The sequence below is a fragment of the Bos indicus genome, chromosome 11 (genome assembly GCF_029378745.1).
Source record: "Bos indicus isolate NIAB-ARS_2022 breed Sahiwal x Tharparkar chromosome 11, NIAB-ARS_B.indTharparkar_mat_pri_1.0, whole genome shotgun sequence".
NCBI lineage: Eukaryota > Metazoa > Chordata > Mammalia > Artiodactyla > Bovidae > Bos > Bos indicus.
The window spans coordinates 30661854-30688798 of NC_091770.1; the positions used below are offsets into that span (position 1 = coordinate 30661854).

The following is a 26945-nucleotide window of genomic DNA, read 5'->3' on the forward strand; positions in this document are numbered from 1 at the left end:
CTCCCAAAAGTAGAAGGAGAGAAATGGGTATGATGGTGTATCTTCTCCAGCTCCTTTTCATCTCTTGCTTCTCTCCCCACCATCTTCATTGTCCCTCTCCCAGATATTATTTCTGCTGCCTTCTCTTTTACCTTTCTGACTGCTTCTTCTTATCTCCTTCATGACTCCTCTTTATCTGCCCTTCCTGTTTCCTAAAGGTTCTATCCTCAGCTCGTTTCTTAGTTCATGTTTTCCGTGGGCAGTCTCATGCAATATCATGGTTTTAACGATGATCTTCTTATTGATAAGTGCATTTCCAATCCTCTTATTCTCTTGAGCTTCAGTCTCCAGCTCGATGGACATGAATTTGAGTAAGCTCTGGGAGTTGGTGATGAACAGGGAAGCCTGGCGTGCTGCAGTACATGGGGTAGCAGAGTTGGACACGACTGAGTGACTGAACTGAACTGAAAGTATTGAAATCATATAGAGTCTGTTCTCTTATCATACAGTGGACTCTTAAGCAGCAGAGGGGTTAGGGACCCTGAGCTCTCTGCAGTGAAGAGTCTATGTACAAGTTTATAGTCAGCCCTCTGTATCCATGAAAGTGAAAGTCACTCAGTTATGTCTGACTCTACAGGAGTGGGTACCCTTTCCCTTCTCCAGGGGATCTTCCCAACCCAGGGATCGAACCCAGATCTCCCTCATTGCAGGCAGATTCTTTACCAGTTGAGCCACAAGGGAAGCCCTTTGTATCTATGGATTCAACCAATCACAGATCTTGTAGTACATATTTATTGAAAAAGATCCATGTGTAATGGACCTGCACATTTCAAACCTATATTGTTCAGGGGTCCACTGTATAGCATATGATTTACCATTTTAACCATTTTTTAGGTGTACAGTTCAGTGGCATTAAGTATGTTACGTTGTTGTGCAGCCATCACTACTGTGCATCTCTCGAACTTTCTAATCATCCCCCAACTGAAATTCTGTACCCATTAGAAAATAACTTCTCATTACCCCCTCCATTCAGCTACTGGTAACTTCTATTCTACTTTCTGTGTCTATGAATTTGATTACTCTAGGTACCTTGTGTGGAGAAGGAAACAGCAACCCACTCCAGTATTCTTGCCTGGAGAATCCTAGGGATGGGGGAGCCTGGTGGGCTGCCGTCTATGGGGTCGCACAGAGTCGGACACGACTGAAGCGACTTAGCAGCTGCAGCAGCAGCAGGTACCTTGTGAACGGTGTCATACGATATTTGTGCTTTTGTGACAGGTTTATTTTACTTAGCACATTTTTAAGGTTCATTCATGTTGTAGCATATAAAGGAATTTCATTCCTTTTAAAGACTGAATCATATGATTTTTGACATCCTTTAAAACCAAGTATTTCTGGAGTCTATTCCCTCTTTTCCATCTATTGCCTTAATTGTCTCTCACTTGGGATAATATAGTTTCTAACTAATTACTAGCCTTATAGTCTTTGTGGGTTCTTATTCCACTCTTCCCAATCCACCCATCCTAGAACTTAAAAGATTCAGGGATGAGAAATGTTTTGGATTCCTTTTATATCCCTTAATAACCATGTGAGTTGGGCAAGTTTCTATATCCTCATTTGTAAATAAAGATAATCATATCTACCGTAGAACTGTGATGGTGGGAAGATTATGTGAGAAAATCAGTGTGAAGTGCTCAGCAGTGTACTTCCTAGCACATGGTAAGAACTCAGTGCACATTTGCTATGATCTCTGCTCCTCTTCTCTACCATAGATTTACCCAGCATACAGCCCGCTTGCCATGTCACTGATTGCCCATCAAGCTACAGGATAAAATTTAAACTCCTTGTGAAAAAACATTAATAGAAACCTTGATTAAATACTGTTGGGAGACCTACAGGGGGCACTCTTCACACCCAGTGACGATGGCAGAGCCCAGCCAGAAGAAAGACCCCTCTTGTTTCCTGACAACAACTTAAGCAATGAAAAGCAGTGGGATCTTTGTTTACTGCAGCTTTCCCAACTGCCTTCTTTCTATAAGCTCTCTTACCTCGAGGGGACTTGTGCAAAGCCTCCCATGGTTGCACACCCCACATCTCTGCTGATCCTGAGTAACCCTGTCTCTGCTGAGAAATCCCTGGCAGTCTCCTTCTCCTAGGCCAGCACTCAGTGTGGCGCACAAGGACTCCATGTTTTCTGCGTTTCTTTCTTACTCTTCCTTCCTTTCATACCTACTGCTTTATTGGGAACAACAAACCACGAGCAATTAGCTGTGTTGACTTTGTTGTTTCCTGCCTCTCTTTGGTTTTGCTGTCCCCTCAGCTTTGTGCCTGGATTTTTCTCCCACCATCCTTCCTTATGGTTAATTCCTACTTAGCCATCTATTACTTTCTCCAGAAGTCTTATTTTAATACCTTTCTACCTAACCACTCCCCTTTTATTATTAGCTTGGATGTATCTCTTCTGTATCATCATAGCCCCTTAAGCATGTATCTGTCATAATGTAGTTAAAAGATATGTTACAATGTCCTCTGTGCATGGAGAGGTATATTTTATTAATATCTGCGGACCCAGCACCTGAGCGGGAAAGATATATATGTATATTAGAATATAAACTTTAAAAGGGAGGATCTGTGACGAGTTTATTTGGCTCAATAATTCTCAGCTCTGGCTAAATATTAGAATTATTGTGTGCATGCATGCTAAGTTGCTTCAGTCGTGTCTGGCTCTTTGTGACCCTCTGGACTGTAGTCTGCCAGGCTCCTCTGTAGTTGGGATTCTCCAGGCAAGAATACTGCAGTGGGTCACCATGCTCTCCTCCTGGGGATCTTCCTGACCCAGGGGTGGAACCCGCGCCTCTTACCTCTCCCACGCTAGTGCCACTTGGGACACCCATTAGAATTATTGGGACATTAAAAAATTCCAAATCCATCCTGATATTCCTCTAAGATAAATCATCATACTGATAGTTATTTGAATTGATTTAGTTAATTGAGCACATATTTTTTAAGTCACTATATGATACTTCAAAATGAATATCTCTTAATCAGATTTTAAAACTCAGCAGTGGCCACAGGACTGGGAAAGGTCAGTTTTCATTCCACTCCCAAAGAAAGGCAATGCCAAAGAATGTTCAAACTGCCACACAATTGCACTCATCTCACACACTAGCAAAGTAATGCTCAAAATTTTCCAAGCCAGGCTTCAACAGTACGTGAACCATGAACTTCCAGATGTTAAAGCTGGATTTAGAAAAGGCAGAGAAACCAGAGATCAAATTGCCAACCTTGAAAAAGCAAGAGAGTTCCAGAAAAACATCTACTTCTGCTATATTGAGTATGTCAAAGCCTTTGACTGTGTGGATCACAATAAACTGTGGAAAACTCTGAAAGAGATGGGAATACCAGACCACCTTACATGCCTCCTGAGAAATCTGTATGCAGGTCAAGAAACAACAGTTACAACTGGACATGGAACAACAGATTGGTTCCAAATCGGGAAAGGAGTACGTGCTGTATATTGTCACCCTGCTTAATTAACTTCTATGCAGAGTACGTCATGAGCAATGCTGGACTGGATGAAACACAAGCTGGAATCAAGATTGCCGGGAGAAATATCAATAACCTCAGATATGCAGATGACATGACCCTTAGGGCAGAAAGTGAAGAAGAACTAAAGAGCCTCCTAATGAAAGTGAAAGAGAGCGCAAAGTTGGCTTAAAGCTCAACATTCAGAAAACTAAGATCATGGCATCTGGTCCCATCACTTCATGGCAAACAGGTGGGGAAACAGTGGAAACGGTGACAGACTTTACTTTTTGGGCCCCAAAATCACTGCAGGTGGTGGCTGCAGATGGTGACTGCAGCCATGAAATTGAAAGACACTTGCTCCTTGGAAGAAAAGTTATAACCAACCTAGATAGCATGTTAAAAAGCAGAGACATTTCTTTGCCAACAAAGTTGTGTCTAGTCAAAGCTATGGTTTTTCCAGTAGTCATGTATGGATGTGAGAGTTGGACTATAAAGAAAGCTGAGCACTGAAGAATTGATGCTTTTGAACTGAACTGTGGTGTTGGAGAAGACTCTTGAGAGTCCCTTGTACAGCAAGGAGATCCAACCAGTCCATCCTAAAGGAAATCAGTCCTGACTATTCATTGGAAGGGCTGATGCTGAAGCTGAGACTCCACACTTTCACCACCTGGTATGAAGAACTGACTCATTTGAAAAGACTCTGATGCTGGGAAAGATTGAAGGCAGGAAGAGAAGGGAGAGACAAAGGATGAGATGGTTGGATGGCATCACTGACTTAATGGACATGAGTTTGAGTAAACTCTGGGATTGGTGATGGACAGGGAGGCCTGGCATGCTGCACTCCATGGGGTTGCAAAGTTGGATACGACTCGGTGACTGAACTGACCTGATGTGATGTTTTTATTTCTTTGTAGGAAAAAGCCAATTTAACAAAATCTGTTTTTTGTATTTGTCAAAATATGTTGAGATGTATTTCACCCCAGGTAAGAGTAGAGTGGCATAGGATGATCTTGTACATAGCTAGGTAATAAATAATCATTGCCATTGCTTTATGGGAGGTACTTGGTTCAATTTCTGTTAAGAATTAAAGAAGATGTACCCTGCCATCATGATTATTATTGTTCAATCGCTAAGTCGTGTCCGACTCTTTGTGACCCCAGGTACTGCAGCATGCCAGGCTTCCCTGTCCTTTACTATTTCCTGAAGTTTGTTCAAACTCATGTCCATTGAGTCAGTGATGTCATCCAACCATCTCATCCTCTGTCGTCCCGTCCGCTTAGCCCGCCTTCAGTCTTTCCCAGCATCAGGGTTTTTCTAATGAGTTGGCTTTTCATATCAGGCAGCCAAAGTATCGGAGTTTGAGCTTCAGCATCAGTCCTTCCAAAGAATATTCAGGACTGATTTCCTTTAGGATGAATTGGTTGGCTCTCCTTGCTGTCCAAGGGGCTCTCAAGAGTCTTCTCCAACACCACAGTTCAAAAGCATCAATTCTTTGGCTCTCAGCTTTCTTTATGGTCCAACTCTCACATTCATACATGACTACTGGAAAAACCATAGCTTTGACTAGACGGACCTTTGTTGGGAAAGTAATGTCTTTGCTTTTTAATATGCCGTCTAGGCGTTGGTTATAACTTTTCTTCCAAGGAGTAAGCGTCTTTTAATTTCATGGCTGCAGTCACCATCTGCAGTGATTTTGGAGCCCCCCAAAATAAAATCTGACACTGTTTCCCCATCTATTTGCCATGAAGTGATGGGACCAGATGCCATGATCTTAGTTTTCTGAATGTTGAGCTTTAAGCCAACTTTTGCACTCTCCTCTTTCACTTTCATTATGTTGAGGCAATTTCTTTCTATTCCTAGTTTGAATTCTTTTAAATCATGAAAAGGTGTTGAATTTCTCAAATGCTTTTTCTGCACTAATTTAGATGATTGTGTAGTTTTTTCCACCTCTTCATTCTGTTAATGTGTTAATATTACTTTTTCATGTTTTGAACCACCTTTGCATTTCAGGAATAAATCTGACTTGGCCAAGGTGTGTGATCCTTTTAATGTGCTATTGAATTTTGTTAGTATTTTGTTGAGAATTTTTTTTTTTTTTTTGGCTGTTCTGTGCTACTTGTGGGATGTTAGTTCCCTGACTAGGGATTGAACCTAGCCCTTGCAGTGAGAACTCAAGAGTCCTAATCACTGGACCATTAGGAAATTCCCTGCTTGAGGATTTTTGAGGATTGAGGTTATAAAAGTAGAATTCTTTAGTGAAGCCATCTGGTCCTGGGCATTTCTTTGTTGAGAGATTTTTTGATGACTAAATTCAATCTCATAATTGATTGTAAGTCTGTGTATATTTTCTCTTTCTTCATGATTCAGTCTTGGCAGGTTATGTGTTTTTAGGAATTTGTTCATTTCATGTAGGATATCTAGCTTGTTGGCATGCAGTTAGTCATAGTATTCTCTTACAGTTCTTATTATTTCTGTAAAATCAGTAGTAAAATTTCATTACTTCTGATTTTTAGCTTTCTTTATCAGTTGAGTCATATATTTATCAATTTTATTGATCTTTTTGAAGAAATAACTCCTGATTTTATTTTCTCTATTGTTTTCCTTTTCTTTATCTCTGCTTTACTTGGTATTATTTCCTTCCTTCTACTAGCTTTGGGCTTTATTATTTCTTCTTTTTCTAGTTTCTTAAAATTATTATTAATAATTTGAGATCTTTCTTCTTTTTTTAATGCAAACATTTACAGCTATCAGTTTCCCTCTGAGCACTGTTTTGCAGTATCCCATAGGTTTTGGTGTGTTGTGTTTTCATTTGTCTCAAGATATTTTTTATCTTTTGACAGAAGATTCTGATTCTTTTGATTTCCTCTTTGATCCATTGAATTTTTTTTAGACTGTTCTTTAACTTCTCTATCTTGTAGATTTTCTGGGTTTCCTTCTGCTTTTATTTCTGGTTTCATTCCATTGTGATTAAAAAAAGATACTTTGTATGATTTCAGTCTTTTTTGTGGCCTAACTTAACAGCCTATCCTGGAGAATGTTCTGTGTGAACTTGAGAAAAATGTGTGTCCTGCTGCTTTGCATATTTTGTTTATGTTTGTTAGGTGTAATTAGTCTGTCATGTTCAAGTTCTTTACTTCCTTATTGATATTCTGTCTTGTGGTTCTATTCATTATTGAAAGTGGAGTATTGAAATGTCCTACTATTATTGCAGAGCTATTTCTCCCTTTTTGTTGCATATATTTAGGAGCTCTGATGTTTGGTGCATATATGTTTATAATTGTTATATTTCCTTGATGAATTGATCCTTTTATCATAATATAATTTATTTGTTTTTAACAGTGTTTGACTTAAAGTCTTTTTTGTCTGATGTTAGCATAGTTTCCCCAACCCTTGTGGTTACTATTTGCATGGAATGTCTTTTTCCATAGTTTTACTTTTGACCTGTGTGTGTCTTCCGTTTAAGTTGAGTCTCTTGTAGACAGCATATTGCTGGGTACTGTTTATCCATTCTGCCAAACTGTTACTTTTGATTAGGGAGTTTAATCTATTTACATTTAAAGTAATTACAGATAGGGGAGGAGTTATTCTTGCTATTTTGTTATTTTCTGTGTGTCTTTTAGCTTTTTTGACCTTCATTTCTTCCCTTATTATATTCTTTTGTGTGTAGTTGATTTTTTGTAATGACACATTTTGATTCCTTTCTCATTTCTTTTGTGTGTATTCCATGTTTTCTTTGTGGTTAAAGTTGTTAACAGTCTATTTTGAACTGATATCAACTTTAATTTCATGTAATTACTCTGCTCCTTTTTATTATTTCCTTGTTTGCTATGAGCTTAATTTGGTCTTCTCATTTTAATTTCTTAAAGTGGAATTTTAGGTCAGCGATTTGAGACTTGCTTCTTTTCTTATATAATCATTTAATGCTATAAAATTCCCTCTACGCACTGCTTTAGGTTCATCTCAAGTTTTACAATGTCATGGTTTTGTTTGCATTCAGTTAAAATTATGTTTTAATTTTCCTTGTGACTTATTCTTTGACCCATGGATATTTAGAAATGTGTTGTTTAATTTGTAAATATTTGAGGATTTTCCAGATCTTTCTATTACTGATTTCTGGTATAATTCCTTTTGCTAAGTGAACATATACTTTGTATGTGTTATATTTGTCAAGGTTTGTTTTATGGTCCAGAATATGATACATCTCATGAACATTCTGTGTACTCTTGAAAAGAATGTGCATTTAGCTCTTTGGGAGTAGTTTTCTGTAAATGCCAGTTAGGTTATGTTGGTTCATTGTGTTGTTCAGATTTTCTACATTCTTACTGAATTTCAGTCTAGTTTTTAAATTGATTACTGTGGAGAGGAATGTTGAATTCTCAAACTATAATTGTGGATTTGTCTTAATCTTTTCATTTCTGTCAGTTTTGATTTATATTTTCTTTTAGTGTTTGGCTTATTCTAGTTAGTACAGTCCTTTATATTTTTAATTTATCCATTAAACGTGATGTCACTTGTCCTTTCTACTTTGTTGAATTATTGTTTAAAATAAAACAGTTAAAACTTTAGAGGTATTATTTAATTTTACATTAGTTTGTATAAAAGCTGATACTTTTTTTTCTGGGCTTTCTTTTTTTAAAAAATTACTTATTTTAAATGAAACAAAGATGAATATTTTTAATAATAAAAGGTACAGTTCACCAAGAAGATAGACATCATAAACCACTAGAATATCAGAAGAAATATAAGGGAAAATAAAAAAAATATATAATCATAGTAAGACATATGAACATTTCTCTGAGAATATTTTATCAAATGCAGAAAAAATAAGAATAAGAGCATCTTGAAATATCATTTATAATTTAAATGTAATAGATTTATATTTAATTTATATTAATCATATTCTACACAAATGTATTTAAAATTTTGTATCTCATAGATTGTTATTAGATGTCCACAGGACATTTAGCAGAGAAGGCGATGGCACCCCACTCCAGTACTCTTGCCTGGAAAATCCCATGGACAGAGGAGCCTGGTAGGCTGCAGTCCATGGGGTCGCTGGGAGTCAGACATGACTGAGCGACTTCCCTTTCACTTTTCACCTTCATGCGTTGGAGAAGGAAATGGCAACCCACTCCAGTGTTCTTGCCTGGAGAATCCCAGGGATGGGGGAGCCTGGTGGGCTGCCGTCTATGGGGTTGCACAGAGTCGGACACGACTGAAGCGACTTAGCAGCAGCAGCAGGACATTTAGAAGAACTGGCAAAAAGAAAGTAGAATTCTTTTTTGTGTGACACATGTTGTATGTATAAACATGTTAATTTTGAAATTATTTTCCATTATAGGTTATTATAAGATATTGACTATAGTTCCCTGTGCTATGCAGTTAACCTTTGTTGCTTGTTGCATATCTTTTTAAAATTAGAAATGTATAAAAACTGATAAATATTACTGGAAAGCAGACAACTGATTTCTGTCTATGTATGACTGCGAGTTTATTTACAATTTAAATATAAATTTATCCCCATATTATGTAGAAATGCTAGCAATGTTCTAAAATTCAAAATTAGGGAACATCACCTGACTAGGGAGAAATATATTTTAAGAAGCCACTTACGAAATGCTTATGTAATTTTATATTTTGCTGATTCAGTGTTTTGTATACTTCCTTTGACTTACAAAACTTTATTGCATTTCTTTCTATTTTTAGGATTCCAGTTCTGAGATGGATTTAAGCATTCGGGTAACTGATGGTGACGTTAATGAGATAATTCAAATAGGTGGAACTGGAGAAACATCTTCCAATGATGAAATAGGAAATACAAGAGATGTAGATGAGAATGGATTGCTTGGGATTATTGATGCAGGAGACCTGAAGGTAACTGAAGAAGAAACTGGCAGTGTATCAAATGAAGATTCAAGTGTGAACAGTAGTGATAATGAAGACCCTGAGATAGACCTTTTGGAAGAAGTAAGGATTATTTTTGAGTTGAAAGTTTTAAAAATTTATAGCATTTGTGTTCTAATATACTTTGGAACCAAGAGAAATAACAGTTCAGATCAATGCTGTCTTTAATCTTTAAAGTGAGACTTGTATTTGTACTTGTATTTAAGCTTTTGACCTTAAGCTGCAATGTAAATCAGTATTTAGGAATCAGTTACTATATTTGTTAGTCTTAACTAGAGGTAGTGGGAGTTTGAAGGGATGGGAGTGAAGTTAAAGAAGGCAGCCAGGGTAGAAGCATAATGTTTTGCTCTAATCCTAATATACGCCATGAAATCTTCGTGGAATGTGATAATTAAGAAGCATAAGTGTTATTAGCTATCGTTTATGGTGGTCTTACATATGTGCCAGTTACCATACTAAATCGTATTGCCTTTTGTTATTTAACATTCCACTGCCCTATGGCTCTTATTACTGTTCTCATTTTGCAAATGAGAAAACTGAGATATGAGGAGTTTTAATAGCTTGCCAAATAGGTCAGTCTTGTGGTTGTTGAGTGGTCAAACTGGGAGTCAAACTCAGGCTGTTTGACTTTTAAGCATAGTACTATTCTTTGCACTTGGGAGAGACAGAATATGTCCCTCTATCTTTAAAAAATTCAGAGTATCATAAAATTCATTAATGTGACTATCTTTCATCTTTAGGACCCTTTAAATTCTGGAGATGATGTTAGTGAGCAGGATGTGCCAGACCTGTTTGACATGGATAATGTGATTGTCTGTCAGTATGATAAGGTACTGTACTCACCTTTTAGACTTTGGATTGATTAATTGCATTTATAGGAGAAAGTAAGCAAAATGACAGGAAATACTACGATGAGTTTTTATTCAGTTAAATTAATCTCAAACAGATAGTTAATTCTATAAATTTGAGGGGTATTTTGGGTCTAACACTGTGCTGTGTGGTCTCAGTGATACCAAAAAAGTGACAGTCCTTGTCTTAAAGAGGGGACAATCTTATTGAAGCAAGATGTTTCTGTATGGAATAATAGAATGGCATACAATAAGATGGTAGGTAAATCAAAAGCTAAAATATGTGACAGATAAATCAAATACTAAAATACATGGCATGTAAATCAAATACCAAGATGAGTGGCATGTAAATCAAATGCTAAGATAAGTGGCACAGACAGTTAAGTCCTAGAAGTGGCTGGGAAATGCAAGAAATCATTTGTAGTTGGAGTTCTCCACAAATCCTTCCTGGGTGATGTGGGGCTTTTAAATAGGTCTTGAATGATTTGTAGGATGTAGATAAGTATGGAGAGTAGGCATTCAGGAGAGTAGAATAGCCTAATAAAAGGCAGAGAAATGAATGCATGTAGAATTATAAGGAAGAGTGAAGAGACAACTCTGCCTTGAATGAAGTGTTTTCCTTTTGAATATTTTAGGAAATGAGGCTGGGTGGGGGACAGAGGTTGAAGCAGCTTGGAAAACCCAAAATCCTGGTAGGGAAAATTCAAACTTGATTTGGTGGACATTAGCCCTCTAAGGATGATATTGAGAAAATTTCAATTGGGTTTAAAAACTGGCTTTATTAATTTGGAAGTGGCAAATAGTAAGAAGAACAGGGATGGTACCTAAAGTAACAGAGCCCAGACTAAAGATGGAAGCATAGAACATAGAAGAATTAAGAGATTATGTTGGAAGAATCACTGGACTTTCAATACTATGTTGAAGAGAAGTGGTGAGAGTGGGAATCTTTGTCTTGTTCTAGATTCTAGCAGGAAGGCTTTCAGCTTTTCACTGTGGAGTATTATATTGGCTGTGGGTTTGTCATAAATACCTTTCATTATATTGAGACATGTTCCCTCTATACGCCCTTTCATAAGGGTAATCACTTTTAATCATTAATGGGTGTTGAATTTTATCAGATGCTTTTTCTGTTGAGAGGATCACATGGTTTTTGTCCTGTCTTTTGTTAATGTGTATATCGTATGGATTGGTGTGTATTAAACCATCCTTGCGCACCTGGGATGAGTCCAGCTTGGTTGTGGTGTGTGAACCTTTTTTACGTGTTATTGGATTTTGTTTGAGAGAGATGCAAATCAAAGCTACGGTGAGGTACCACCTCACACCAATCAGAATGACCATCATTAAAAAGTCTACAAATAACAATTGCTGGAGGGGGTGTGGAGAAAAGGGAAACCCTCCTACACTGTTGGTGGGAATGTAAATTGGTATAGCCACTATGGAAAACAGTACGGCGGTTCCTCAAAAAACTAAAATTAGAGTTGCCCTATGATTCAGCAGTCCCACTCTTGGACACTTATCTGGACAAAACTGTAATTCGAAAAGATACCTGCACCCCAATGTTTATAGAAGCACTGCTTACAATCCAATAGCCCAGCACTTGGAAACAATCTAAATGTGTACCTACAAAGGAATGGATAAAGAAGATTTGGTACATATACACAATGGAATATTACTCAGCCACAAAAAAGAATGAAATAATGCCATTTGCAGCAGCATGGATGGATCTAGAGATTGTCATACTGAGTGAAGTAAATCATACAGAGAAAGAAATACCATATAATACCACTTACATATGGAATCTAAAATACAACACAAATCAACATATCTATGAAATGAAAACAGACTCACAGATGTAGAGAACAGACTTGTTGCCAAGGAGTGGGGGTAGCGGAGGGAAGGATTGGAAGTTTGGGGTTAACAGAGATAGAATATTATACATAGGATGGATAAATGACAAGGTCCTGTTGTATAGCACAGCGAACCGTATTCAATATCCTGTGACAAACTATAATGGAAAAGAATATGAAAAAGAATATATATGTGTGTGTGTGTATAAACTGAGTCACTTTGCTGTACAGAAGAAAAACACTATAAATGAGCTATACTTCAGTAAAATTAAGAAAAAGAAAAAAGAATCATTGGGATCTAGTAGTTAGCTGGATATGAGAGAATGATTGACAAGGGAGAGTTGAAGATGCCCTATACACTTTACCTATTTAAAGTGTACAATTCAATGATTTTTAGTATATTTATGGATATGTGTAACCATTGTTATTGTTCAGTTGCTCAGTCATGTCTGACTCTTTGTGACCCCATGGACTGCAGCACATCAGGCTTCCCTGTCCTTCACTGTCTCCCGGAGTTTGCTAAAACCCATGTCCATTGAGTCGATGATGCCATCCAACCTTCTCATCCTCTGTCACCCCCTTCTCCTTCTGCCATCAATCTTTTCCAGCATCAGGGTCTTTTTCAGTGAGTCAGCTCTTCGCATCAGGTGGTCAAAATATTGGAGCTTCAGCATCAGTCCTTCCAATGAATATTCAGGACTGATTTCCTTTAGGATTGACTGCTTTGATATCCTTGCTGTCCAAGGGAGTCTCAAGAGTTTTCTCTAGCACCACAGTCTGAAACTGTTAACACAGTCAATTTTAGAAAATTTTCATCACCTGAGAAAGAAAGCCTATTGCCTTTAGTTCTCACTCCCATACTGCTCCATTTCCTCCCGTGCTCAGTAGTAAGGCACTACTAATGTACTTTCTGTTGCTGTAGATTTCCCTATTCTGGAGTTTTATATGAAAAGAATTTATAATAGGTGGTATTTTATAACCGATTTCCTCTGCCACACACAGTGTTTCAAGATTCATCCATATCATGGCTTGTAACTGTTCTTCATTCCTTTTTACTGATGTATATTAGTTCTTTGAATGGATATACCACAATTTGCTTATCCATTCATCTGCTGAGTGACATTTGAGTTTTTTCTAATTTTTGGCTATTAGGAAGAATTTTGCTATAAATATTCAAGTTTTTTTTGTGACTATATATTTTCATTTCTCTTGGTATATACCTAGCAGTGGAATTCCTGGGTCATACAGTGATAATTTAAGGCACTATCAGACTATTTTCCAAGATGGCTGTACTGTTTTTTCATTCCTGTCAATAGTGTATGAGGGTTTAGATTGCTTCACATTCTCACTAACACTTGTTATCTGACTTTTTGATTCTAGCCATCCTAGTGAGTATTAAGTGGTATCTGGTGGTTTTGAGTTGCATTTCCCTGATGACTAATACATATTTATACCTTTCACTTTTTTTCAGTAACAATTTCAATATACTCAGGTCAAACAGAAGATGATATTTTGAATTGCTGTAAAAATAAATCTTTTTCTCTAAAAATAGGATCTTCTCTCCTATAACATTTTATATATATAGAAAATGGCAATTTATATGCTAGTAAACATAAACATAAGAAGGAAGAGGTAATAGAAAAGGAACTGGTCTTGGTTTGAAACTGTTTAGATTCTTATTCTTATAAATAGTGTATTGCATTCTATAAACAGTGTGTTGCATTATATAAGGCATTAAATTATATTTGCATTCCACAGAGTCACAAATAGTTTTCTAGACCATTATGGATCCAGTATCCTTAGTGGTACTGCACTGTGGAAAATAGCTTGCAGTTAATTAACACAGTGCTTTATATTTTTCAAAGTATTTTTAAAAAGTATGTATTTGTCTGTTTGAGGTTTTAGTTGGGCTTGCAGGATTTCTCTGCATCATGTGAGATCTTTTGTTGCAGTGTATGGACTCAGTAGTTGTGGTACCGGGTGAGTTGCTCTGTGGCAGGTGTAATCTTAGTTCCCCGACCAAGGATTGAACCCATGTCCCCTGCACTGCAAGGTGGATTCTTAACCACTAGACCACCAGGGAAGTCCCCAAAGTATTTTCTTATACATTGTCTTTTGCCAACAACCTGTTAGGTAGATAGAAAGAGTGGTGTTTGATATTTAGTGTTACCAGGTGGCACAGTGGTAAAGAGTGTTCCTGCCAATGCAGAAGATGCAGGTTTGATCCCTGGGTCAGTAAGATCCCCTGGAGTAGGAAATTGCAACTTGGTCCAGTATTCTTTCCTGAAGAATTCCATGGACAGAGGAGCCTGGCAGGCTACACAGTCCACGGAGTTGCAGAGTCGGACACGACTGAGGATGTAGCATGTTAATAAATCTAGTTGTCTGAGGGCACTCTAACTAGTGAATATTTTAAGAACAATACAAAACCAGGACATTGGGGGAACTACTGAAAAGTTTTTGAAAAGGAAGTGAGAAAGTTGGAAGATAGCTAGCAAAGAGAATGTATCTGCAATCAAAGTGGGGTGGGAGGAACCATTGTTTTAGTGAAATTTTATGAAAGAATAACTTTCAAGTTCTGGTTACTAGTTGTCTTATTTGAAGAAGTATTGAATGTAACCAAACTCAAGTAAATTGAAAAACTTCAGTAGTAGTCTTGTAAGAGCTTTACTGCTTAGTGTGTTTTGAAGGCCAGTAGTATCAGTTTCCCTTGGAGAGTGTTAAAAATAAGGAATTTTGAGTCTTATCCTGGAGTACTGGATCAAAAGTGCATTTTAACAAGACTCCCAGGTGATTTTCATGCTCATTAAACTTTGAGAAGAGCTGGGTTTTTTGTTTGCTTTTCAGTATATTTTATCTGACTTTGATTATCATATGAGATTTAACTTTAAAATTTATAAGCTAACAGTCAAGGGAAAAACTTTGAGATTAAGATGTGCAGTGAAAAAGGGTTAAATGAAGGTCACTGATAAACATGCTGAATGAAAGTTCTGGACATACTATTTCAGAGGCAGAGAGAATGTACATGATTAATATAAAGATTAAAATAATAAAGATATTATAGGGAAGATTAATGGCAAAATGAAACATTTTACTATAGTTAGGAGTGTTCTGTGTTATAAATAGGATACTATTTATAGTGGAATGTGAAACTATTTAAATATGTTCCATTTTCATTTAACAGTTTAGCTGACTTTGTCCCTTAGATACTTGTATTACAGTGGGTAATTACTAGGTGTGTAGCACAGTATCTCTCTCTCTCTCTCGCTTTTGTTTTTTGAATAGATATCACATACACATTGTTAAAATACCTAAATACTATAAAAGGTATACCATAAGGACTCTGGTACCCAGTCCTTCTCCATCTGCTCTTCCTACCAGTAGCTCCCTGTCACTGCCTTCAGTGCAAATAAGTAACCAGTTACATTAATTTCTTTATATATTTAGTATCTTTATTCCAGTAAAGCCTAAAGGGGTAGCATAGACAACACTATATTTTGCAACTTGTCTTTTAAGAGATTAACAATATATCTTAGAAATCTTCATCTGGATATTTTTATAACTGTGTTATAAATTCCACAATATTCCATTGTGGAATTATTAAAATTTCTTTAACTCATCTCTTATTTGAGCTATTTCTCAGTTGTTTGCTATTGAATGACCATGTACATAAAACATTTCATATGTGGGCAGTTTTATCTATTAAATAAATCTCTATAAGTGGAATTACTGGGTTAAAGGGCAAATATATTTGGTTAGATATTGCCAGAATGCTCTCCTGGAGGTTATTCCAGTACATATGCCTATTAGAGTGTTTGAGAGTCCTCCTTTTTCTACAGCTTTGCCAATGGAGTGTAATGAGACATTTGGATCTCTGTTATTATGAAAGGTGAAAAATGATACTTTGGTGACATTTTTGTGTGTTATGAGCCATTTATATTTAATTTTATGTGAACTGCTTGTTCATAACTTTTGTCTGTTTTATTTGTATTTATTTTAATTGGAGGGTAATTGCTTTACAACGTTGTGTTGGTTTCTGCTGTACAACAACGTGAATCAGCCACAAGTATACATGTATACCTTCTCTCTTGAGCCTCCCTTTCACCCTTTTAGGTTGTCATAAAGCACTGAGCTGACCTCCCTGTGTTATACAGCAAATTCCCATTAGGTATCTATTTTACATATGGTAATGTGTAAATTTCAATGCTACTCTCTCAATTCGTCCCACTCTCTATGTTTTAAAAAATTGAATTATTAGTCAGTTTATTGATTCCTAAGAGTTCTGTATTATTTTAGGAGAGATTAGCTCTTGGTCGGAGAAGGCAATGGCACCCCACTCCGGTACTCTTGCCTGGAAAATCCCATGGACGGAGGAGACTGGTAGGCTGCAGTCCATGGGGTCGCTGAGGGTCGGACATGACTAAGCGACTTCACTTTCACTTTTCACTTTCATGCATTGGAGAAGGAAATGGCAACCCACTCCAGTGTTCTTGCCTGGAGAATCCCAGGGACAGGGGAGCTTGGTGGGCTGCCGTCTATGGGGTCACACAGAGTCGGACATGACTGAAGCGACTTAGCAGCAGCAGCAGCAGCAGCAGTGCAAAAATACTTGTTCCTCAGTTATTTGCTTTCAATGCTTTTTCTTCCTTTCAAGCAGATGTTGAACTTGTCAACCTTTATTTTATGGCTTCTGAATTTTGAATCATGAATAGAAAGTTCTTTTTTACCTCAGGATTTTAAAGGGATTCACCCATGTTTTCCTCTAGTATTTCTTTGGTTTCTTTTAAAAAATGTAAGTCTTGATTGATGGAGCCATTTTTCTTGGTGTGACAGGTGATTTTTTTTTTTCCCCAGATGGCTACCCAGTTTTCTTAATATTGCTTATTGATAAGTCTATTTTGTCTCCACTTAAAAGAGAATGATTTCCTTATATCTACTGAAGTTCAGTATTTTGAATTTACTTCTTGATTTTCTGTTTTGTCTCATTGGGTTGTCCATTAACCTCTGCTACATTGCTTTAATTGTTTTGAGGTTTTTAATATCTTTATTTTTTTAAATTTATTTATTTTAATTGGAGGCTAATTACTTTACAATATTGTAGTGGTTTTTGCCATACATTGACATGAATCAGCCATGGGTGTACACGTGTTCCCCATCCTGAATCCCCCTCCCACCTCCGTCCCCATCCCATCCCTCATGGTTATCCCAGTGCACCATCCCCGAGTACCCTGTCTCATGCATCAAACCTGGACTGGCGATCTGTTTCACATATGATAATATACATGTTTCAATGCTATTCTCTCAGATCATCCCACCCTTGCCTTCTCCCACAGAATCCAAAAGTCTGTTCTTTACATCTGTGTCTCTTTTGCTGTCTTGCATATAGGATCATCGTCACCATTTTTCTAAATTCCATATATATGCATTAGTATACTGTATTGGTATTTTTCTTTCTGACTTACTTCACTCTGTATAATAGGCTCCAGTTTTATTCACCTCATTAGAACTGATTCAAATGTATTCTTTTTAATGGCTGAGTAATATTCAATTGTGTATATGTACCACAGCTTTAATATCTTGTAGGGCTGGTATTTCTTCATATTCTTTTCCAGAGTTTTCTTGGACATTCTTATTTATTTCTCTGTATTGACTTAAGAATCAGCTTCTCTGGTTAAAAAAAAAAAAACCTGTTGAGATTTTCACTGAGATCACATTAATAAAATTTGGTATTTTAGTAATATTAAGGAGGAGTGGGTTGCAGTTTTGGATGTGATGTCCAGGGGGGGATTTACTGACGTGATAGCGTAAAGATCGAAAGAATGTAAGAGAATGAGCCATAAGGATATTTGGATATAATCATTTCAGACAGAGGGAACAATAAATACGTAAGTCCTGAGGTAGAAGTATACCTGTGTGTTCAGGGAACAGTGAGGAGACCAGAGCGTTAAGTGAGGGGAAGAACATTAAGTGAGAGGAATGATCTTTTAGGCCATTTTAAGGACTTTATTTTTGAATGAGAAGTCATTGGAGAGTTTGAGCATAGAAATGATATCTGATTTATGTTTTTAACAGGGCAACTCTGGCTACCATGTTTAGAGTAGACTTAGTGGGGGACAAGGGTGAAAATAGGGAAACGAGTCATGGAACATATCAGTCCAGGTGAGAGGGGATGGTAGCTGAAACAAGAGTAATAGTCACGGAGGTGGTGGAAATGGTTGGAATATGAATATGGCTTACAGGTGTATGAGGTGTGAGTAAAGATTATGTCCAAGATTTCTTGTCTGAATGAGTGGCCATTCCCCACTGAGATGGGGAAGACTGTGAAGTTCAGGGGAGAATGTATATCAGTGTCCTTGTTTTAAACTTGCTTGAGATGTTTATTGGACATTCAGGAAGATGTGTTGAAGCAGTTGAATGAGAATCAGAGTTTTAAGGGAGACGTATGAGCTGGGGATATAAATTGCGGGAGTCATAGTTGATATTTAAAACCATGAGATTAGATAAGATCACCAAGAGAGTGATATAAACAGGAAGAAGAGTCCTGGTACACTCTAAAAGTGAGGCGAGGGAGAGAGAAGGAGAAATCAGTACAGAAAACAAAGGAACAAAGGAATGGTCAAAGAAATGGAATAGAAAGAAGTGGAAAACCAGGAATGTTCTGGAAGCCAAATGAGGAAAACATTTCAAAAAGGAGAGTGTAAGTTGCTGGTAGTCGAGTATTTGTAAAATTTATTCCTAACTATTCTATGTCTTTTTTTGCTACAGGAAACAGGCTCTTTATAACTGTTGCTTGTATATGTGAAAGCTGTGAATTTCTATATATTAATTTTGCACCAATACTGAATTCTTGTTTAGTCATTTTTAATTGATTATCTTAGATTTTTCAGATATCCAGTCATTGTGTCTGCAAATTTATTTCATCTTCTTCAGTTTTCATATCTCTTCAGTTCAGTTCAGTCGCTCAGTCATGTCCAACTCTTTGCGACCCCATGAATCTCAGCACACCAGGCCTCCCTGTCCATCACCAACTCCCGGAGTTCACCCAAACTCACGTCCATCGAGTCAGTGATGCCATCCAGCCATCTAATCCTCTGCCGTCCCCTTCTCCTCCTGCCCCCAATCCCTCTAATTATGTTGTCTAGTACCAATTGTACTCTCCTTTTGTCTACTGTATTGGCTAGTACCTCTAGAGTGAAAAGTTAGATAATAGTTTTCTTGTCTATGTTCTGACTTGAGTGGGAATATTTTTAGGATTTTCCTCACTAAGCACTAAGTCACAGCTTTTGGGTTGAGGTAGGGGAGAGAGAGAGAGTGTGTGTGTGTGTGTGTATTCGTAGGACATAGTCTTTCTTAAAATGCTTGAATTTTATCAAAAGCTTTTTCAGCATCATTGGGGATGATTATATTATTTGTCTCTTTAGGTCTAGTAATACAGTTTTTATACTAATAAGTTCCTAATGTTGAACCATCGTTGCATTTCTAGAATAAATATAGAAAATAATTAATAAATATAGTCACTTGATAAAGGTAATGGGAAGAGTTGTTGCTGCTTCTGCTATTTTTCTTTTCCTGATATTGGTCAGATTTTATCATTTCTGTTAAGGATTCTGTCGTCATGGTTGTGTTCCCTGAGACCAAAGATAAGTGCACATGAAAATTAGAAAATCAAAACCCAGAGAAGAAATTTTCCATCGTTAGGACATTTCCCCCCTCCCCACACAAATGGTGGACTTATCCTTTATATTTTCTTGTGCCTCCCCAAATGCATCTGAATACTAGACACAGGGTTTTCTTCCTCAGTTTGACTATTTGCAGTCAACAACTAGGTTTAATTTTTACTCTTGATTTCAGATCATGTATTTCTAAGCTTTTTAAATAGTCACTTGTGATTTACCCGGAAGTAACAATAATTGTATGATTTCTTACCTATTAAGATGGTAAAATTTTCTAGTTTTTATTTTGTATCAGTCTAGTTTACTGAATCTAAAGAATAGCCAATAGAATCTGATAGATTATAAGCTGTATTTTCTGACCTTGCTCAGTGTGTTCTTTAGGACTATTGACTTTCTTCTTCAAATGAAACACAACCATTTTTTTCATTCTTGATATTAACTGCATCTTCTCTATTCCTTTGCAGATGTAGTGACCTCTGCTGTTCTTGAGCAATCCAGGCATGCCCGTCTCAGGACTTCTGTTTTCTTTGCCTATAATGCTCTCTAGTCAACATATTCTTTTTCTGTCTTTGCTCAGATTTTGCCTCAAGCTCCCACTGATGCTTCTACTTAAAATTGTAACCCCATCTCTGTGTTTGCGATACTCTTTTTTCCTGATCTATTTTTCATAACACTTCCCAGGTGGTGCTAGTGGTAAAGAACCTGCTCGTCAGTGCAGGTGATATGAGACGTGGGTTTGGTCCCTGGTCGGGAAGATCCCCAGGAGGAGGGCATGGCAACCCACTCCAATATTCTTGCCTGGAGAATCCCATGGACAGAGGGACCTGGCAGGCTACAGCCCATAGGGTCACAGAGAGTCAAATGCGACCAAAGCAATTTAGCTTGCATGCACACCACTTTTTATTAGTCTGTGGAGTTTATGGTTTTATTGGCTTTGTTTTTTCCATCCTTAGTAAAATGTAAACTCTTCAAAGACAGCAATTTTTCTCCTGTTCTAAAAAAAATTATATATTTTCCTTTTTAAAAAACTAATAAATCTCTAGTGCTTAAAGCAATACCTGATACATAGGAACTCAGCAAATATTTGCTGAATGAATGAATAAACTATCCTAAAGAGATTTGGAAAACTCAGCAGTGGCCACAGGACTGGAAAAGGTCAGTTTTCATTCCAATCGCAAAGAAAGGCAATGCCAAAGATTGCTCAAACTACCGCACAATTGCACTCATCTCACACGCTAGCAAAGTAATGTTCAAAATTCTCCAAGCCAGGCTTCAGCAATATGTGAACCGTGAACTTCCAGATGTTCAAGCTGGTTTTAGAAAAGGCAGAGGAACCAGAGATCAAATTGCCAATATCCGCTGGATCATGGAAAAAGGAAGAGAGTTGCAGAAAAACATCTATTTCTGCTTTATTGTCTATGCCAAAGCCTTTGACAGTGTGGATCACAATAAACGGTGTTCTGAAAGAGATGGGAATACCAGACCACCTGATCTGCCTCTTGAGAAACCTATATGCAGGTTAGGAAGCAACTGTTAGAACTGGACATGGAACAACAGACTGGTTCCAAATTGGGAAAGGGGTACGTCAAAGCTATATGTTGTCCACCCTGCTTATTTAACTTCTATGCAGAGTATATCATGAGAAACGCTGGGCTGGAGGAAGCACAAGCTGGAATCAAGATTGATGGGAGAAATATCAATAACCTCAGATGTGCAGATGACACCACCCTTATGGCCGAAAGTGAAGAGGAACTAAAAAGCCTCTTGATGAAAGTGAAAGAGGAGAGTGAAAAAGTTGGCTTAAAGCTCAACATTCAGAAAACTAAGATCGTGGCATCTGGTCCCATCACTTCATGGCAAATAGATGGGGAAACAGTGGAAACAGTGTCAGACTTTATTTTTTCGGGCTCCAAAACCACTGTGGATGGTGATTGCAGCCATGAAATTAAAAGATGCTTACTCCTTGGAAGGAAAGTTATGACCAACCTAGATAGCATATTCAAAAGCAGAGACATTACTTTGTCAACAAAGGTCCGTCTAGTCAAGGCTATGGTTTTTCCTGTGGTCATGTATGGATGTGAGAGTTGGACTGTGAAGAAAGCTGAGTGCCAAAGAATTGATGCTTTTGAACTGTGGTGTTGGAGAAGACTCTTGAGAGTCCCTTGGACTGCAAGGAGATCCAACCAGTCCATTCTTAAGGAGATCAGCCCTGGGTGTTCTTTGGAAGGAATGATGCTAAAGCTGAAACTCCAGTACTTTGGCCACCTCATGCAAAGAGTTGACTCACTGGAAAAGACTCTGATGCTGGGAGGGATTGGGGGCAGGAGGAAAAAGGGACGGCAGAGGATGAGATGGCTGGATGGCCTCACTGACTCGATGGACGTGAGTCTGAGTGAACTCTGGGAGTTGGTGATGGACAGGGAGGCCTGGAGTGCTGCGATTCATGGGGTCACAAAGAGTTGGACATGACTGAGTGACTGAACTGAACTGAACTGAACTGAACTGAAAGAGATTTTATTTATAAAGAACTCTGGTGGTCCAATACTTAAGAATTTGCCTTCCAATGCTGGGGATGTGGATTCTATCCCTGGTCAGGAACTAAGAGCCCATATGCTATGGGCTCACAACTAGAGAGCCCACATGTCACAACTTTTGAGACCCACATGCTCTGGAGCCTGCACACCACAACCGCTAAGCCTGTGAGCCACAACTGGAGGATTCCTGCACTGCAGCAAAGGGTCCTGCATGCCACAGTAAAGATCCTGCATGCCGCAACTAAGACCCAAGGCAACCAAATAAATAAGTAAATAAATAAATATTAAAAAAAAAAAAGAACTCCCATTTAGGGTCACAATAATCCCATGGGATATGCAAAGAAATGTAAATAATCTTTTAACTTCTTAATTTGATTAATTTAGACTGTTTTTCTCCCTCCAGATTCATCGAAGCAAGGACAAATGGAAATTCTATCTGAAAGATGGTGTTATGTGTTTTGGAGGGAGAGACTATGTATTTGCAAAAGCCATTGGTGATGCAGAGTGGTGAAACTTACGAGCTCAGTACATCATAAACATCAGAGGAACTATATCACATATTGTTCACTGTATGGAATTTAATAAAATTATAATTCAGATGCAGATACAAATATACAATGTTACATTTCTTTCATTTTATATTTCAAACTGTTTAACAGGTTTTTATTTTTTAACCCTCATTGTCTGTACCATTACAAAGCACAGATGTATTAGGTGTGATGTAGCATGAAGAAATTTCATATTTCTTTAATTCTGAAGTAAAATTTAAGTCAGACTCCAATTCTGCAATATGGCAAGGTCAGTATCAGTTATGAGACTGGGGCTGGTGTTCCTCCCACCACTCAGCAAACCATGTTACAAAAGACCCTGGAGTCTTGTGAGTACCTAGATATCCAGGAAGGCGTCTCTAGACAAAACTAGTCTACATTCATCACCGACAGTATGCTGATTGTGCAAGCCCAGATGGGTCCTTGGAGACAGATGCCTCAGTTGAGCCTACACTAGAACATGAAAATCTTTGTCGATGCCAGGATCCCTAGAGCCAAGGATTAGCCTCTGGGTTTATCTTGTGGCCAGACCATTCTTCTTTGTACCTGATATTTCCCTGGGGAATTCTAGGGAGTGGGTTAGGTTCCCATTTTAATTCTTAGAACTTCATATTTCTGTCTTCTTCCTCATCTCTAATTTTTTCCTACTTTTCTTACAGTGGAAGACTCCTTTGCAGTCTTATAACATCAAACATAATGTCTCTCTTCATTTTTCCTAACAGGGAATTCCCTCATTGAGTTTAGGCTTTCTAAATCAAAAGTCAAGAAGAGATGTTCTCTTCAGGAACCTTCTATTTTGGTGAGACAATCTCATTTGAAAACAGAAGACCTGGATAATTCTTAAAATCAGAGAGCGGAAACAAAATAGCTCTTATTTTCTTAACACCAATGAAAACAGAGCAAATTAATATTTCAGTAAACTATTCTGCAATATTCTCTTCCTTAGTAATAGATTCAAATTCCTTAAAGGAAACTTTCCCCATCATACTGCTGCTTTTAGTGGATGGAGTGTGTGTGTGTGTGTTACTCAGTCGTGTCTGACTCTTTGCAAACCTATGGACTGCCATAGGTTTGGACATAGGAGACTGCCAGGCTCCTCTGTCCATGGAATTCTCCAGGCCAGAATACTGGAGTGGGTAGCCATTCTTTGTCCAGGTGATCCTCCTGACTCAGGGATTGAACCGAAAGTCTCCTGCATTATAGGCAGATTCTTTACTGTCTGAGCCACCAGAGAAACATGGTCTCTAAGTCTAGGATCCCTACTTTTGGCCCTGAATAGTGTTCTCCACTTGGGCTTCGCTTGTGGCTCAGGTGGTAAAGAATCTGCCTGCAATGAGGGAGACCTGGGTTCGATCCCTGGGTTGGGAAGATCCCCTGGAGAAGGGAAAGGCTACCCACTCCAGTATTCTGGCCTGGAGAATTCCATGGACTGTATAGTCCATGGGGTCACAAAGAGTCGGACATGACTGAGCGACTTTCACTTACTCACTAGTATTCTCCAGGACAGTAATTCTTTAACAAAAAGAAGTTCCGAGATGGAATGGGTGAAAAGCTCCTTGAGGGTTAGATTCCTGCATCTGGCTGGTCACAGGGTGAATTCCCCATCTCTTTTTCAGAGAGAGGCATCCCTACTTAGGTTAATTTATTCCAGTGCTTGTTCTGTTCTACCCAAGTGACTCAGCTACTGTTAGGTCTTTTGAGATATTTGGGTAAAGCTCATCTGGACCGTGGATGACATGAGTGGGACACTGTCTTTGGCCTCAAGGTGGCAGCTGCATGAGGATTTAGTTAGTACTAGTTGGGTGGGTTGGTGCCTTCTTTGTCCTCAGGCTCACTGTCCTTTTCACCACCACCTCTGCTATTTCACATCCTGCTCTGGCTCCTGAGAACTTCCAGGAGCTATGGATTCTTCATGGATGTTACCCACCAGGAAATGTTCATCTTTTCCCTTCATGGATGTTACCCACCAGGAAATGCTCATCTTCTCTACATGGAAGGCAGAAAGAGGGCGCTTATCCTCTGTGTCATTTCTGAAATGTACTCCCTCACCCCCACCAGTGTAGAGGAGGACACTTTCTAGACTTCAGGTGCTCTCAGTCACCCTGTATTAAGTGCTGAATTTATCGACAAGGTGTGTTCACTTGGAAATTGGGCTTTAATGTGTTGGTTTAAGTGTTTGGGAGAGGTGATAATAGTTGTTTCTAAAATTCCTTTCCTCTTTTCCGTGGTGAATTTTATTTTATTTATTTATTTTAAAATATTTTCTCCTATTTTGCTTTTATTTTTTTTTAATTTTATTTTATTTTTAAATTTTACAATAATGTATTAGTTTTGCCAAATATCGAAATGAATCCGCCACAGGTATACCTGTGTTCCCCATCCTGAACCCTCCTCCCTCCTCCCTCCCCATACCCTCCTTCTGGGTCGTCCCAGTGCACCAGCCCCAAGCATCCAGTATCGTGCATTGAACCTGGACTGGTGACTCGTTTCATACATGATATTATACATGTTTCACTGCCATTCTCCCAAATCTCCCCACCCTCTCCCTCTCCCACAGAGTCCATAAGACTGATCTATACATCAGTGTCTCTTTTGCTGTCTCGTACACAGGGTTATTGTTACCATCTTTCTAAATTCCATATATATGTGTTAGTATACTGTATTGGTGTTTTTCTTTCTGGCTTACTTCACTCTGTATAATAGGTTCCAGTTTCATCCATCTCATTAGAACTGATTCAAATGTATTCTTTTTAATTGCTGAGTAATACTCCAAATTCTCACTTTGCTTCAGTGATTTTTTAAAAAATTTATATTACAAATACTACTATGTTGTCCTCTTTATTTATGCAGTACATTTTATCAGAGAAAAAAGTCACTGTCTCATTTGTATCTTTGCATGCCCTCATGCCTCTGATTCTGTAAAAATGTAAAAGCATCCATTTAAAATAGACTTACCACAAAACAAAACAAGCTCTGTAATGATTACCTTTGCATGATAGTATAAATGATGATAGTTTGGGTGGTGAATGCACAGAGAACTAAGAGTCCTAATTATTGTGGGCCTAGGTGCCCTTTTATTGGTCTCAAATAGTACTAGAAAAGAATCCTGAGTCTTGAAAAGTTGTGTAAATTAATGGTTTAAATGTTATTTTGGCCAGTGCCACACTACGAAATGGGCTCCCCTGGTGGCTCAGATGGTACAGAATCCGCCTGCAACACAGGAGACTGGGTTTGATCCCTGGGTGGGGAAGATCCCCTGGACGAGGGCATGGCAACCCACTCCAGTATTCCTGCCTGGAGAATCCCCATGGACAGAGGAGCCTGGTGGGCTATAGTCCATGGGGTTGCAATGAGCTGGACATGGCTTTGAGTGACTAAGCACCCACTAAGAAGTAAACTTTAACAACCAGTATGCGTTTGCATGTACATAGATACATATAGCACAAATAGAAGTATCAGAAAATCATATCTGCTTTTAACATGATAGCCTCCTATATTTGATTCTATTCTGTTCATTAGAAAAAAGTTGTTGATGGTATTGGCCCTATAAGTTGTTTCACTACCTACTGATGGGTCATATTAAAAAAAAATTTTTTTTAACCCATGTGTTAAAGATAAAATGAAACATATTAATCTATTTTAAAAGAGAAGATTATTCTCTAAATCCTGTAAGTTGTGAGTGTATCTGAGACCTGGCTTTAATATGGTATTACTTTTAGGAACCTCTTTATCATGTCCAAGCTTAACATTTCTTGTTACATATTTTAGCAAAATGTCATGAAGTGAGTTATATGTTCTTGTAAATACCATCCTACACCCTTTTATAGATGGTGAATGTGTCCCTAATAAAGAGGTTACAGTTTATTGTGTTATGTGAAATTCACGTATCATGTATAGTAATTCCTAACCCAGACTTTTTCTCATGCATGCATCCCATAGAGTTTTTTTCTTTTACACATACTTTCCACCTCTCCCTGTTGACTGCGAAGATCTTGAGTTTGCATAGTTAGTCTCTTAGGGACTGACCAGCTGACCTTGCCTGGATTACCTTCTTACCTGTTTCATTCAACGTGCTATAATTTAT

The 26945-nt window shown here is 38.0% G+C and overlaps 1 protein-coding gene across 2 annotated transcripts in view; it reads left to right on the forward strand.

The window, feature by feature from the left end:
• Positions 1-22937, forward strand: part of GTF2A1L (general transcription factor IIA subunit 1 like) — a 48814-nt gene extending 25877 nt beyond the window's left edge. The window contains exons 7-9 of one of the 2 annotated variants that reach the window (XM_070798617.1): positions 9214-9474; positions 10152-10241; positions 22717-22937. In XM_070798617.1, coding sequence (XP_070654718.1) covers positions 9214-9474; positions 10152-10241; positions 22717-22824 — 459 coding nt within the window. In that variant the 3' untranslated portion in view covers positions 22825-22937. The remainder of the gene's footprint in view (positions 1-9213; positions 9475-10151; positions 10242-22716) is intronic. The other variant, XM_019970124.2, reaches the window with a different exon arrangement.
• Positions 22938-26945: the final 4008 nt, after the last annotated feature.